General features: G+C 34.3%; 1 protein-coding gene across 12 annotated transcripts in view; it reads left to right on the forward strand.

Moving 5' to 3' along the window:
* CSNK1A1 (casein kinase 1 alpha 1) overlaps positions 1–14,264 on the forward strand; it is a 41,140-nt gene that overhangs the window by 10,676 nt on the left and 16,200 nt on the right. For 10 of the 12 annotated variants that reach the window (XR_004968154.1, XR_004968156.1, XR_004968155.1 and 7 more), the window contains exons 3-5: positions 4,773–4,899; positions 7,612–7,710; positions 10,008–10,091. Coding sequence is in view for 7 of the 12 variants with exons in the window: in XM_036312762.1 (XP_036168655.1) it covers positions 4,773–4,899; positions 7,612–7,710; positions 10,008–10,091 (310 nt within the window). In the remaining 5 variants the exon portion in view is untranslated. The remainder of the gene's footprint in view (positions 1–4,772; positions 4,900–7,611; positions 7,711–10,007; positions 10,092–14,264) is intronic. The other 2 variants (XR_004968158.1, XM_036312768.1) reach the window with 1 other exon arrangement.

Below are 14,264 nucleotides of genomic sequence, written 5' to 3' on the forward strand. Positions count from 1 at the left end.
TTCATATTGCATTCTGATGCCAAGGCTAACCCTAAAATATTGATTTAATTATATTAAGTTCCAGCCACACTCTTGATAATTCCCCCAGTTATTTATAAAATTTAAAAGGTCTTTACAGCCCGAAGCTATCAGCCACCTTGACTCTCCTTCAATAGGTCTGTTCTTGTCTCTGTCTAGCATGCCCTTTTCTACCTTCCCTTTCAGAATGTTGTTCCTTCTTCAGGATCTGAGTGTAACAGATCATTTTCATGAGGCTTCTTTGGACAAATTTTGTTCCCGTGATGTTTTGGTTTTCTACATTTTATGTTAACATTTTTTGTCGGCCCCAGTGACTTCTGAATGTATCATCTTACATTTCTGTTTTTATGTGTGTCTTAATATTTTAAACTAGACTTAGGCTGGATATGGGTTTAGGGGAAAGGAGATGAGAACAAAGAAGTGGACCTTGCCTTCTCTTAGCATATTCTTAAGACCTTAAGGCACCTTTTTTTTTTTTTTCAATAGAAGTTAAAACCTTCCAGAATAGAAATAGGAAATATAGAGGTGAAGGTAGAAATTGAATAAATAGGATTCAGATAAACAGAAGACTGTTCCTGGTTTCTAATCTGTGTGTGATAATGTCTGGATGAGTTAGACAGGTGGAAAGCACAGATGGGGAGAGTATGAGGTGTTAGCTTTAGAAAAATAAGCTATATTATAAATTCCTTGAGATCAAAAGGAAGTATAACCGACATACACAAAGCAGGAAGACCTAATTATTTTAGAAATGCATGGTTATTCAGGGGGGGCGGGGGGAGTGCCTTTGAAACATTTACTTTTAAGCTATTTTTATGGCTGATTTATCTTAACATTGAGAATAGTGGATATGTCTTATACACTAAGCAAGAAGGAGAAAAATGCCCAATAAGAACTTGATTTATTTTTTAAAATGTATTTTTATTTATTTCAGTGAGGGAGGGATAGAAACATCAATAATGAGAGAGAATCATTGATCAGCTGCCTCCTACACACCGCCCACTGGAGATCAAGCCCTCAACCCTGGTATATGCTCTGACTAGGAATCAAACCATGACCTCCTGGTTCATAGGTGGAAGCTCAACCCCTAAGCCACACTGGCCGGGCAAAAAAACTTGATTTTTTTTTTTTTTTTAAGCTCATCTGATTCTCATTTCTAATTATTATAAGAGTATTTTGTTAAGGCTTATTTTGCAGAGTATTTTGTTAAGGCTTATTTTAAAGTACTTCTCAAAAAGTGTTTGTGAAATTATGTGTAAGTAATTGCATGAATATACAAAGTATGAATGTGTGTCTTTTACATTTCAGGTTTGGATTTGGGCTTGGATGGTTGTTTATTGCAGCTTTGTCAGCAAGCCATTGGTGCATATCTGCTGATATGCAGAGGAGATGTGGTCTTATGAGAGTTGATTTATGCTTTCCCTTTTGCCTTTGACTTTTTGTGCTTTTCCCTCACTGCCTTCACTCTTTCTGGACTTGGTATTCTTGTAGCGAATAAGTTCTCTTTTTTAATAATATGAATAAATTAGGTTTATACTAAAACTAGTATCCCGGTGCACAAAATCCGTGCACATTAAAAAGGGAATTAATTGCCCTAACCGGTTTGGCTCAGTGGATAGAGCATCGGCCTGCAGACTTAAGGGTCCCAGGTTCGAGTCTGGTCAACGGCATGTACCTTGGTTGCGGGCACATCCCCAGTGGGGAGTGTGCAGGAGGCAGCTGATCGATGTTTCTCTCTCATCGATGTTTCTAACTCTCTATCCCTCTTCCTTCCTCTCTGTAAAAAGTCAATAAAATATTTTTTTTAAAGGGAATTAATGAACGGAGAGATACTTTAATATTGCTATTTGCCCTTTCTCTATAATATAAGTGTGAGAGATGAAAGGAAATTAGTAAAATATATAAGAAAATAATATACAAATTTATTAATAAACAGTAAAAAGATATAACAACAACAGAGGCATGATATAAAAATGACAAAAACATGATATGAAAACAACAGAAACATGATATAAAAACAACAGTGATGCAAACAATGACTGATAAAGTGATTAAGCTTATTCTAATATCTCCCTGTACACCACATTAAGAGTGAAAACACTTTCAGAGTGCTTGACTAATTTCCCTTGTGATGAAGTATTTAGAACTTTAACTGTAACGTCACATGCTCTTCAAATTCAAGAGAAAGCAACATATAACTGACCATCTGCGAAAATGGGTTCAGGTAGGAATATGCCTACTTTGTCTAGAGTTTGTCCTTGTGATTTATTAATAGTCATCACAAATGCTGGCATCACGGGAAACGTCGTCGAATCAATTTAAATGGGAGGCAGTGTCAGATGGGGACAAATTAGTTCATGGAATCAGAACAACCTCTCCCTCTGCAGATCCTGTTACTACTTCAGCTTCAATAATGTTAGGTCATAATCTTTTGATAATAAATCTGATACCATTACAAAGACTCCATTTACTGTTGAGATTTCTCAATAGCGTGATGATTGCACCCACTTTCAATTTTAATTTATGATACGGCATTCCCAAAGGAGAAATTTGGAGGAGAATTAAGAAATTCGATGGTAAAATTTTCCTTTTCAGCATCATCTGTGGAATCAATGGAATCATCATTCAAATATATGTGAAAATCTCCATCGAGTATATCCAAATTTTCTTCATTTAATTTTTGAACATGCTCATTTTTTGGACAAAAAATTGCATGTTTAGATATAGTATTTTCAAAGGTAGCTTCAATAATAGATCCATTACAAATCATTTCACTTCCACGCTCTGCTCTGAGGGCGGGTTCCTGCCTGAAAACTCACCTTGAGGGCCGGTTCCTGCCCAAAACCTCACCCTCCAGGAAACAGCTGGGGGAGGGCGCAGCTGTTTCCAAGACGACCCCTGCAGGACTGATTTCCTTCCAGTTGGTCGCGGTTCTGGCCGTGATGTTACACCCAGGGTTTTTATATAAGTAGATATTGCTACAGTTTTTATTATTGGGCATTTATAGTGGCAAGAACTAATTTTGGAAGTTCCTGACAGCTCTCTAGCTCAAATTTACCTCTGCAATTAAGTAATGGAAGAGGAAAAAAAGGGAAGGAGAACATAACCTATTCACTTTGTTCATCATTTACCTTTTAAGATTATTATTATTATTCCTTACGTTTTATTCACTTCTTCCTCTTTCACCACTGTGAGCTTTTCCTTCAAGTAAATGTTTGAAGGAATGTGAAGTGTTAAATTCCCATATGGAAAATAAGGAAGGAAAAGGGAAAATTGTAGAACATTCTTGTACAGCAGGTTCTCAAATAATGTTTTGTTCAGTGTCATTTTGTTAAAACATTGATGAGATACCATAGGAACTTAACTCTTGTTTATATCAAGAGTTAAAATGTCATATTTTGTTTTGCTTAATTTTTGCATAAAGTCACAGAATCTGTTGGCAATGTTAAGTGAATACTTATTGTAGGTAACAGTTTTGGGTAGTAAGGGCAGACCAACTCTGCCATAGCCACATCTGTTGCTTTTCTTAGGCTTAGTAGGCAAGATTTCTTCAAGTTTAAGCAGAAACTCTTTCCCCACCAGGATACCTATTTCTGCAAATAGGGTGTGAAGTGAATTCCTTCTGTGTTTGATGGCAGTTATTCATGTATCAAGTTTTCAAGAACAGTTGAAGCTAAAGTATAGAAAGGAACATAAACTTTTGTTTTTTAGTTTTTACTTTTTTTATTGATCAGAGAGAGAGAGAGAGAGAGAAACATCAATTGGTTGCCTCCAGCACACGTCCCAACTGGAGACTGAACCCACAATCTAGGTATGTGCTCTGACCAGGAATCAAACCTGGTCAAGGAATGATGCTCCAAACAGCTGGGTCTGAGCCACACAGGTTAGGGGAATAATGTTGATTGTTTAGGAAAATACTCTTATCAGAATCATAGTCATACTAGTGGCCCTCCGTGAGTAGCTCGCTGCCGCTTGCCTCAGCTGGCCACCCTGCTCTCCGCCGCATGTAACTCGCTGCCCCACTCTCCTACTGATACGGTCCTTACTTGACAGCGTCCCGGCCAATTTGCATATTAACCTACTATAAGTATAGATAGAAACTTGAAATCATTTATTGAAGTGATTCCAAGTCCTTGAAGTCTCTGAAATTAGCAGAGTTATTGGGGACAAATTTTTCACAATACAGCATGGGATAAGGAAAACATGATTCCCATTAAAAACGAGTTTCATCTTTGTTGTAATACTGGTTAATTACCTGTAATCTGAAACTAAGCAAAAAATGTGACTCCTTTAAAGAAATAGGATAAGTAATTATTGATTAAATATTTGGTGGGGAATGGGACAAGACATATAATATTAGGGATCTTTGCTTTCTGAAATGTTTTGAAATGACTAATATGCATAGTCTTCTTCATTTCTTCAATTAGAAAGTAAGACCAGGTGAGATTAAAGAACTTGCCCAAGGCCACAGGAATCAGTGGCAGATGTGTATAGACTTCAGCTGTCCTATAAGAGGGGTGTTAAGTCTGCCAGGCAAGACTTGTCTTAATAGGACAATGAGGTCACTTGACAGAAGAAAAGTCACCTTACCCTTACTTTGTGTTCAACAATGTACTTACTCGGTGCCTTTATCATCTGAACCAGAGAGGGAAAACTTATTCTTAAGGTTTAAGAATATAAAAAAATTTGGTGATATTAAGTGATAATCAGCTTTTCATAATGCCTTTGCTTTTCCTTTTTCTTTTTTGTTTTGTTAGGTGGTATGGTCAGGAAAAAGACTACAATGTGCTAGTCATGGATCTTCTTGGACCCAGCCTTGAAGACCTCTTCAATTTCTGTTCAAGAAGGTTCACAATGAAAACTGTACTTATGTTAGCTGACCAGGTATGTGAAATTTTGATGAGAATATGACTCTTCACCACTGTTTAACTTTAGGATCAGCAAATAAGATAAACAGGAGGATGTACTCATTCAAGTGTACTACTCTGATATGACTTGTAGATGTTTTCCGATCAGTATAGGACAAAAATGGATTATGCTGGTTTACTACTCACCTCTAGACTAGTAGTTTTCATGGTGCTCCATCAGATGAAGTGCATTTGTTTTAGTGTTGAATGTAGCAAGTTTCCTTATAAGATTTTGTTTGAAGAAAGGGTTCCGAGTGTAGTATATAAATATAAGTAAATGTACATATTGAAATTTTGTTGGCTAAATTATACAGATTGAATGCTATGTATTATGTCTGGAACCTTATAAAAGCTATATTTTAATAAAGAAGGCACTAAAATCAATTTTTTTATTTTTTACTTTTTATTTTTTTTTGGCCAAATAGATGTTTTTCGAAGTGATGGAAACTCAGCCATTGGTAGAATTTAAGCAAAGTTGGAATTTTTGGACGTGTATTGAATTCGATCTATGCATTGGCTGGTGTTAGATTAAATTGTTTTAAAGCCAGAGCTTAGGTTTTTCTTTTTATAAGAAAGAAGATGTGTTTTAAAGAATTTTAAGATATGAGAATAGAGTCAGAACAAGCCTTACGGAAACAGGTAATACATATAATTTTTAATTTTGGTCAGGATACCTTTAAGGGCAGGAAACTGTTGGAATTGGGTCAAGTTAACTGAATGTGTAAAATTGCTGTGGAAGAGAAAAACATTTTAAAAATTTAGATCAGATATCATAAGAAAGTAAAATGAGATGATAAACAGAACTAGCATTTGAGGTAGAATTTTAGGAAAAATACAAAGGATTAGAAAGTAGTGCTCACTTTTTTTGTAATCAGCGCCTGATATTTCCCAAGTTTAACATATTAGTAAAGTACAGTGTTCTTTTTTTGGCATATTATATGCTCAAACATTAAAAAGTTTACAGCCTTTTAATATGTTTGAACTAACATGTAAGTGAATCCTAATAAAAGTTTTATATTCTATAGCCTCAGTAACACATAGGCATTTATAAGGAAACATTTCAGGGCCTGCTACTGTAATTAGCACTGGGGGGAGAGGGGTATGAAAAAACATAACTAGTTCCTTCTAGGAGCTTAGAGTTTACCAGTATTAGAGAAAAATGGAAAAATACAATGTTCTAGGTTCTGTGATAAAAGTATATTCTGGGTACACTGGTTGAGAAGGATAAAGAGTAATTCAGGATGCAGAAAAGCATTTGTTTTAGCAGGTACCAACTAAGTCTTGATGATAGGCAACACTCGAATTAGTCTAAAGTTTGTGCCATTGTCTTTCCCCCAGTGTTTTCCTAGTGAGTTAATAGTCACAGTTTAATGAAGGGTATTATTTAGCTAGGACGAATGTGTACATTAAGTGAGCCAAGTGGTTTGTTTAATTCCTTAATAAACAAGGTGGTACTTGGACATTGCATGTATCTACTTCCTTGAGAGTAAACAGTGTAAGCCAGAGATTCCAGATTTGGCTTCAAAAGACATTTGTCAAGGTAAATGAGTAAGTTTTAGAATCTTTATATTCCTAGTAATAAAAACTCGGGAAAATTAGGACAAATAAAAAAAATAGAATCTTTACACGTACTACTGAGAAGAGCAAGAACTGGGTAGGATAATGTTGGCAGTATGGCTATGGCAAACATTGTCAAATAAAACTATTTCTAAGTATCTCTTGCAGAATAGGTAGACATATTTGATCATTTGAAGTTAAAACTATTTTAGAAGAGATATCATAAATAGTCAAAAGACAGGTTTTTTAAAAATGTAAATCTATTTACATAACAAATTACAGATAAAAGATTGTTACATACAAAGAATTTTTGAAAAATTGACAAGAAAAGAACAAGTCAAAAGAGTAATGGACAAAAATATATTGATAGTTTATAGAATAGTAAATTGAAATGATCAGTACAAATGAACAGATTTCCAAACTAAGTGTTAGGGGATAATTGTCAAAGTGGCAAAATTTAGAACGGAAATCACTTTACTAGTGGGATAAAAGAATACTCTCATATACTCATAGTCGAAAAATGAATTGTTAATAACCTATTTTAAAAGATACCTATCAAAATGAAAAATACCCTTTAACCCAGCAACTCTCCCTGAAATTGTGTGGAACTTAGAGCCCATAGAAATAAAAGCACTAGTAGGTAGCATATTTAAGTTTATTAATATAATTATTGCTTACAGTAGGGAAATAATAATACTGTGAGTTGGGGATGATTGGGGAAAACGTATCTATACCACAGAATATTTGTAAGACCTACACCATTTGACTTGATAGAATTTTCAAGAAAAACTTGTGAGATGGCATGTTAACAATTCAGATTTTGAATATGATTATATTAGTGTGGAGGGGAAAAAAATGGGGGCATCCAAAAAATGTTTAAAAAAAAAAAAAGAAAGAAAGAAAAGGAAATCCAGCATGTATACGGCCTCATTTATATAAAGTCATATGCTTATTTTGTATGCTACCAACTTCCAGGAATGTTTTGGATATGTGTAGTTAAAAATAAATAAGCAAACAAGAATAAAGTTAATAAAGTGCTTCTATTTCAGTTGAAAACAATAACAATTTATAGCTTTTATCATCTAATTCAAATCGCTTGACTCAATTTTCTCTTCCCTTTTTCTTTCCCCAGATGATCAGTAGAATTGAATATGTGCATACAAAGAATTTTATACACAGAGACATTAAACCAGATAACTTCCTAATGGGTATTGGGCGTCACTGTAATAAGGTTAGTCAAATGTTCTTTGCATGAAAGAACAGAGTAAAAACTCCAAGAATTGCTTTGGTAAACTTGCGTTTTTTAAAAAGTCATAGTAAATTTAATTTGCTATTGATAATTGCTTTAAAATATTGTACTAACTAGAAGAATATCAGCTAACTCTTATTAACTTAGTAACTTGAAATAAATTTTCTCCAACTTACCCAACCAAGGTTAGTTATTTATATGAAATATAAAATTCCCAGGGGCTTTATAATGAAATGTAATAATCTGTTACTGAACTATTGAACAGTTTTAGCTACTTTATATTCATATGTGCTTGTGCCAGCGTGGAAACCATGGTGTTGACATTTGCTGACTGAGCATGGTTGATAATGAGCATTCTTCAGTCCTTGGATTTCTGTATTCAAAAGGATAACTTTTGGGCCTGCTTCAAAGTAGTTGACATTTTTTGGGGTGCCAAGTTGGGTGGATTCTCTATCCCTTCTCCCCCTTTCAAAGGAAAATATTAAGTGGAATGAATATTCATACAACAAAATTAGTGTTCATTGGGGTCTCAGAGCTGTTGAACTTTTGGGGGATGATTGGGTTTTAGCTAGTGACGCATGATTGCAGTTAGAAACTAAATTGTGTTAACTTTTTTTGCAATTATTAGTGTCTTGAGTGAATTGCTTTATTTATCGATTGATTCAATGTTGAGCTCGGGCAGACAGGCAGCATTGGCAATACACTAAGCATATTGTGATCTAATGATCTGATAGAAATTCTCAACTTCAGGACAACTTGGAGGCTTTTTGTTTTTTTTATGTTTTTTTGTTTTGTTATGTTTTTGGAAGGAAGATTCCCATTTGATTTATTAAACCATTAAGAAATGTTTGGTGTTTGAGGTCTAGCTATATATGTTTACCTTTGTTTGCCTGTATGAATGCCAACTTGGAGCTATTACCATTAGAACTGGTGTTATTTGTTAATGTGTGAGACATTAATGCTGGTCTGACCAAGTTTTAGGAAATTAAATTTTTTTTGTTGGAAGCTGAGTTAAATATTTAAAAAATAAAGGTGTTTAAATCTATGTATAACTTACCTTGACATTCCCAAATTGCATCATCGTTTTTTTTTTCTTTTTAAATATTATATTGCTTCTCTCTTTGAAGCATCCAGGTTCTAAATTGTTATTGCCAAACCTGGTAATGTAATTGAAAGAATTTACTGGTCTTAATTTTGGGGCAGTTCTGTCAGTTTGACCCTAATCTTTTGGGCATTTCACAGCCCCCCACCCCATTTTCCCTGCCCCCCCCCCCAAGATCTGTTATCCTCATGTGATCTGTATTGATATTGCAGGACATGGTTTTTTGCCTTAAACGAAATTATGATCTAGATAATTCCTCTTTGCTTCCTCCCCTCCCCCTTTACAAATAGCTTGTTAATTACACAGTTGTGTTAGAAAGTCCAAATTGCCCAGCTATGAAAATCTTTAGGATTTTGTGTCCTCTTTAGCGATATTAAATAGGATACTGTGGAGCTACTTGCTGTTACACAGATTCAGAGAGCCCCCCTAGGGTAGAAGCACAGTGTTTTAACTTAGCTAAGACTCAAATTCTAAATGTTCTTGAACATTTTAGACTAGTGTTTTGTTTATGTAGTTGGTTTCTAGTGTTTTCTGTATTGTAGTTTGAAAAATGCCAGTTGTATGAGACTGGATTCTTTGGTCAGCTTGTTCTAGTAGTTTTCTGTTAATTGGAAAACATAGTTTTGGGGGGCTTTTGAGGTTGACTTTTCAAGTAAAATTTATTATTTTGAAAATTGTTCTGAATTTGATGTTTAGGAGTGGCCACTCCAATCTTAGTGAATTTGCTCATCTCTTCCAGTAATCAGCCCTGCATGCTTATGAAAATAAATTTTAAGGTGACTAAATGCCTTCTACCTCTTCCTTACTGAAGATTATTTTCCCCCCTGTATAATTTTTGGGGAGAGAAGGGCAGATTATGGTACTAAAGATTACAAATCCAAATTCCCCATTTTTGATTAAAAAATTAAAGAGCCAAATGTCACCATTGCTATCCCTGTTTCAGGCAGTGACACATTATAGCGGCATTAAAAAACCTGAGTATTTTCCAGAATTCAAATGTTCTTGATCATGTGATTCTTATTTGGAAAACTGAGAAGCTCAGTGCTTGGTGGAAGAAGGATGGCATTTGGCTACCCTGTTCTTTCTCTAATGCCTCGGTGTTGCCTGTCTGCGCCGGCCATTGTTGCAATGTAAGCAATACTGTTTGATGCACTGCCACCCTCTATTGTCTGTTTAGTGTTTAGAATCTCCAGTGGGGAAGAGGAAAAGAAGCATGACTGTTAGTACTTCTCAGGACCCATCTTTCTCAGGATTAAACCAGGTCTGAAACTGTCTCCTATTCCAAACTCAATCCCAAATTCATGTGCTTTTCTTTTTTTATTGTTTTATTTTGATTATTTTTGTTTTGTTTTAATTCTGGAAAATGTAGATCTTTCTCAAGCACCTCTTACGTTGGCATTATTCAGACATACTTGGCAAACATAACATTACTAAGATGTTTCTTTGTGGCTTTCGCTTAAACTTCTAAAGTTTAGAGAAAACCTAATGAAAACAGGATTATGTTTAGATCCCTAACATCCATGTAAGGAAATAATATGTTAGTCTAGTATGGAAATTCTTTTCTTGGTGATAAACTTGAAATAGACTTTTTAGTTTAAAAATGTATTTGGAGTTGCATAACTCAGTGCATGAAATACATCAGTACTGAATGGTGAATATATTATGCCTTAACTCTCTTCTCCTTCCCTAATGACCTTCAGGTAAGTGTAGGTCAGATTTCAGTTCTACTGTTTCTAGAATTGATTTACCTCAGTAAGAACATATGCTCTGGAAATAGAAGACATTGCATTCTAACAATATAACAATAACATAATTAAACAATTGCCATTAATAACACACAAATACTAAGTGAAAGTATAATCTGATGATTTAGTGTTTGGCAGTCTAGATAAACACCCTCATAATTTTCTAACTTTTTAAAATGTAAACAGAACTCTTCACAATCTTTTACATTTGTAGATATTAAATATGTTTCTTACTGGATGAATTTTCAGACAAGGGGAAATAGGTGGGGTTTTTTCTATTTAAATAATAGTTTTTTTAATCATAAAATTTAGGTAAATTTTGAAGCTCAAGAGCAAATGAGTCTTTATCAACTTAAGATACACTGAGAAGGAAGTATTGCCATGAGTAATTTAAAAAAGAAAGTTGTATTTTATATGTGAGCATATGTTGTAGTTCCCTAATTACCACATGCATCATCTGAGTGATACGTAATTTTTGTACATACTACCCAGCATTATTTTAGGGGCCACCTTCTCTTGCTGTCACAAAGGTTTCATAAATTTACATTTATTTTTATTCATGGACAAAGAAGTAGTACCAACTGTGGTGACTAGGTTTGGTTGGGGAAAGAGGGAAGTGTTATAAGTGTGTGAGGCACATTGCAAGGCAAATTTGGTTCTCCTTTTTACTTATTCATTAATTCACACATTTTACTTATATTTTGTACCATAATTATTTAATAATTTCCATTAATTTTTTTTAATTGTTTATATTCTCTGTAGATTAGCTGGGTTGTGAGGAAAAGTGAATTTGTTAAGTCTTTGGAAGGGCAGGGTAATGTGACCCCTGGTTAGGAGAAATTGCTGCATATACTAAAAACTAAAATTGGCAGTAGTGTTTCTGAAGAAAATGCACCTCTACTGAATAGAGTTATCCCAGTATATCCAACATTAACTCATTTCCACATGCCTTTGAAGAATCGTGCTGTATTCTTTAACACAGGAAGAAATTTTACTTAGAACATACATATTTTTAAAACCCACAGTTTTGCTTGACTCAGCAAAGAGATTAGGCTTCTCTTTGCATATATAAACCTATAAAAATGCATTATCTTATGACTTACTAAATACTGACTTCCTTGTTTGTTCTACCTTTACATACTTGCGGCTGTTTGTATCCTTGGTATCATGTGGTTTCATGTATATACTTCCATTATATGTTTACATTCATTTTTAAATTCAGAGCATAGAAAGCTACTAAAGATGCTTAATAGGTCTCAGAAAATGATGAATTACCAAGAGATTTAAAAACTTTTTTAAATTTTTAAGTAGTTTTTCTTTCAGTTGTTTGCTCTTAAAATAGGATACCTTTGTTTGGCAGTGACATTACTTTTCCTGACTTAGATTTTACAAGAGAAATTTTTAAATTGATTTGCTTTGTAGTATTTTGTTTTGATACCAATGATTGAGATGTTTAAGAAGATAGCGTTTGAATGTTTTTTGTTTTCTTCATTACATTTCATCATTTAGAGTTGTGGAAGGAAAAATACTCTAGTGAACAGTTTCTAAAGCAGTCTTTTTAGTTGTGAGAAAGTGTGTGGTTATTGAATTGCACATCAGCTTCTGATTGTCGATTTAGACACGAATGAAGCTATCAGACATAATCATGTCAGAGATGTTCCTATTTTCTCTACTTTGAAATAATGAACGAAGAAATCCTGGAAAATAGCCCTTAGAGGAGAGTCTGTGTTCTAATCCAGTGATGGCGAACCTTTTGAGCTCGGCGTGTCAGCATTTTGAAAAACCCTAACTTAACTCTGGTGCCGTTGTCACATATAGAAATTTTTTGATCTTTGCAACCATAGTAAACCAAAGATATATATTTTTGATATTTATTTTATATATTTAAATGCCATTTAGCAAAGAAAAATCAACCAAAAAATGAGTTCTGAAACTATCTCCTATTCTCATAAGTTCGCCATCACTGTTCTAATCACTTCTTATTCAAAATCCACATAATTCTTAGGGATATTTTTTAAATACTTTGAGGCTGGGTGTCCTTTTGTGTTTATTTTTCCCTTGATTGATTTTCTATATGAATCTGTGGAGCTTACGTCATAATTTCTGTTTTGCCTAAGAGAAATATTTTGCTCATTTTGATACTTGTGTACTAAACTGATATTCATATGAAGACAAACAGCATGAGTTTTTTGTTTTATAACACTTTATATTTCTATAACTCAGTTGCTTAAGTTAGTGTCTTTATAAGAGCTTTCTTTATTCAACTACATTTTACTAAAAATTTAATCTTCATTTTTTATAGTAGTAAATCAAATAAATATCACATTAACATAGTTACAGAAGCTCAAACCTCATTGTCTTTTTGATCCAGCTTAAAGCTGAGACTAGGTTAACAGTGCCTGCCTGAAATAGGTATTTTTCATCCAACTAAGAGAAACACTTGGTCAAATCTTTTTCACTTAAATTAATAACTTGCTTTATTTTTTGACACAAACCCTAACAGACTAGGTAATCAGGTTTTCCAGCATATCACAAATTATAAACTGTCACATAAGGAACCCCAATGTCAGCCTAATGGAAAAAACTACAAAATTTAGGCATAACTAGTAAAGATTAATAGTCTAGGGCCGTGGTCGGCAAACTGCGGCTCACGAGCCACACGTGGCTCTTTGGCCCCTTGACTGTGGCTCTTCCTAAGCTTTAGGAGTACCCTAATTAAGTTAACAGTGTACCTACCTATATAGTTTAAGTTTAAAAAATTTGGCTCTCAAAAGAAATTTCAATCGTTGTACCGTTGATATTGATATTTGGCTCTGTTGACTAATGAGTTTGCCGACCACTGGTCTAGGGCTATGTTAGTGTAAGGGCATATAGACTTGCTTTGCTTAATAGTCTTAATGTGATTTTATGATAAAAGCTACACTTTAAAGTAAATATTGTTTATTTTGCTTTAGAATGTAGGTAAATGTGAACATATTTAGATTTTTTTTGTCAAAAATAGTTTGGTTTGTTTTTTTCTTTTAAAGGTGTTGTGTTTTGTTTCGTTTTTAATATATTTTTTACTGATTTCAGAGCAGAAGGGAGAGGGAGAGAGACAGAAACATCAATGTTAAGAGAGAATCACCAACCGGCCGCCTCCTGCACGCTCCCCACTGGGGACCGAGCCCGCAACCTGGGCATGTGCCCTCAACCAGGATCAAACCCAGAACCCTTCAGTTTGCAGGCTGATGCTCTGTCCACTGAACCAAACCAGCTAGGGCTCTTTTAAAGGTTTTAATTATGGGGAGTAAACGGCGAATTACTTAAAAATTAATATTATAAATGAGTATCTTAATCTCTTTGTACCATATATGAGAGAGCACTAAACTTTATTTTATAATACAATATTAGTTTGGTTTTTGGTTAGGTTATCTAAACTGCTGATTGTAAGCCACCTTGATATTAAGTACTTTTTAAAGATTGTAGGTCAACTTGTTATAGTTTCTAGAAGTTTAACCTGATCACATGCATAAATGTCACTTCATGTAGTAGAATGTAATGCATGCTTGTTTAAAAAATGCTTATATTTGTTAATAAAAATGTTGGTTTTTCTTGTTAATATCAAACTTTGAGAGCTGTCTTGTTTACCAATAGTACCTGGATATCGGGTTCCATTATGGCACACAGCACACAGGCCTCTGGGTGTGGAA

The sequence above is a fragment of the Myotis myotis genome, unplaced genomic scaffold (assembly GCF_014108235.1).
Source record: "Myotis myotis isolate mMyoMyo1 unplaced genomic scaffold, mMyoMyo1.p scaffold_m19_p_6, whole genome shotgun sequence".
NCBI lineage: Eukaryota > Metazoa > Chordata > Mammalia > Chiroptera > Vespertilionidae > Myotis > Myotis myotis.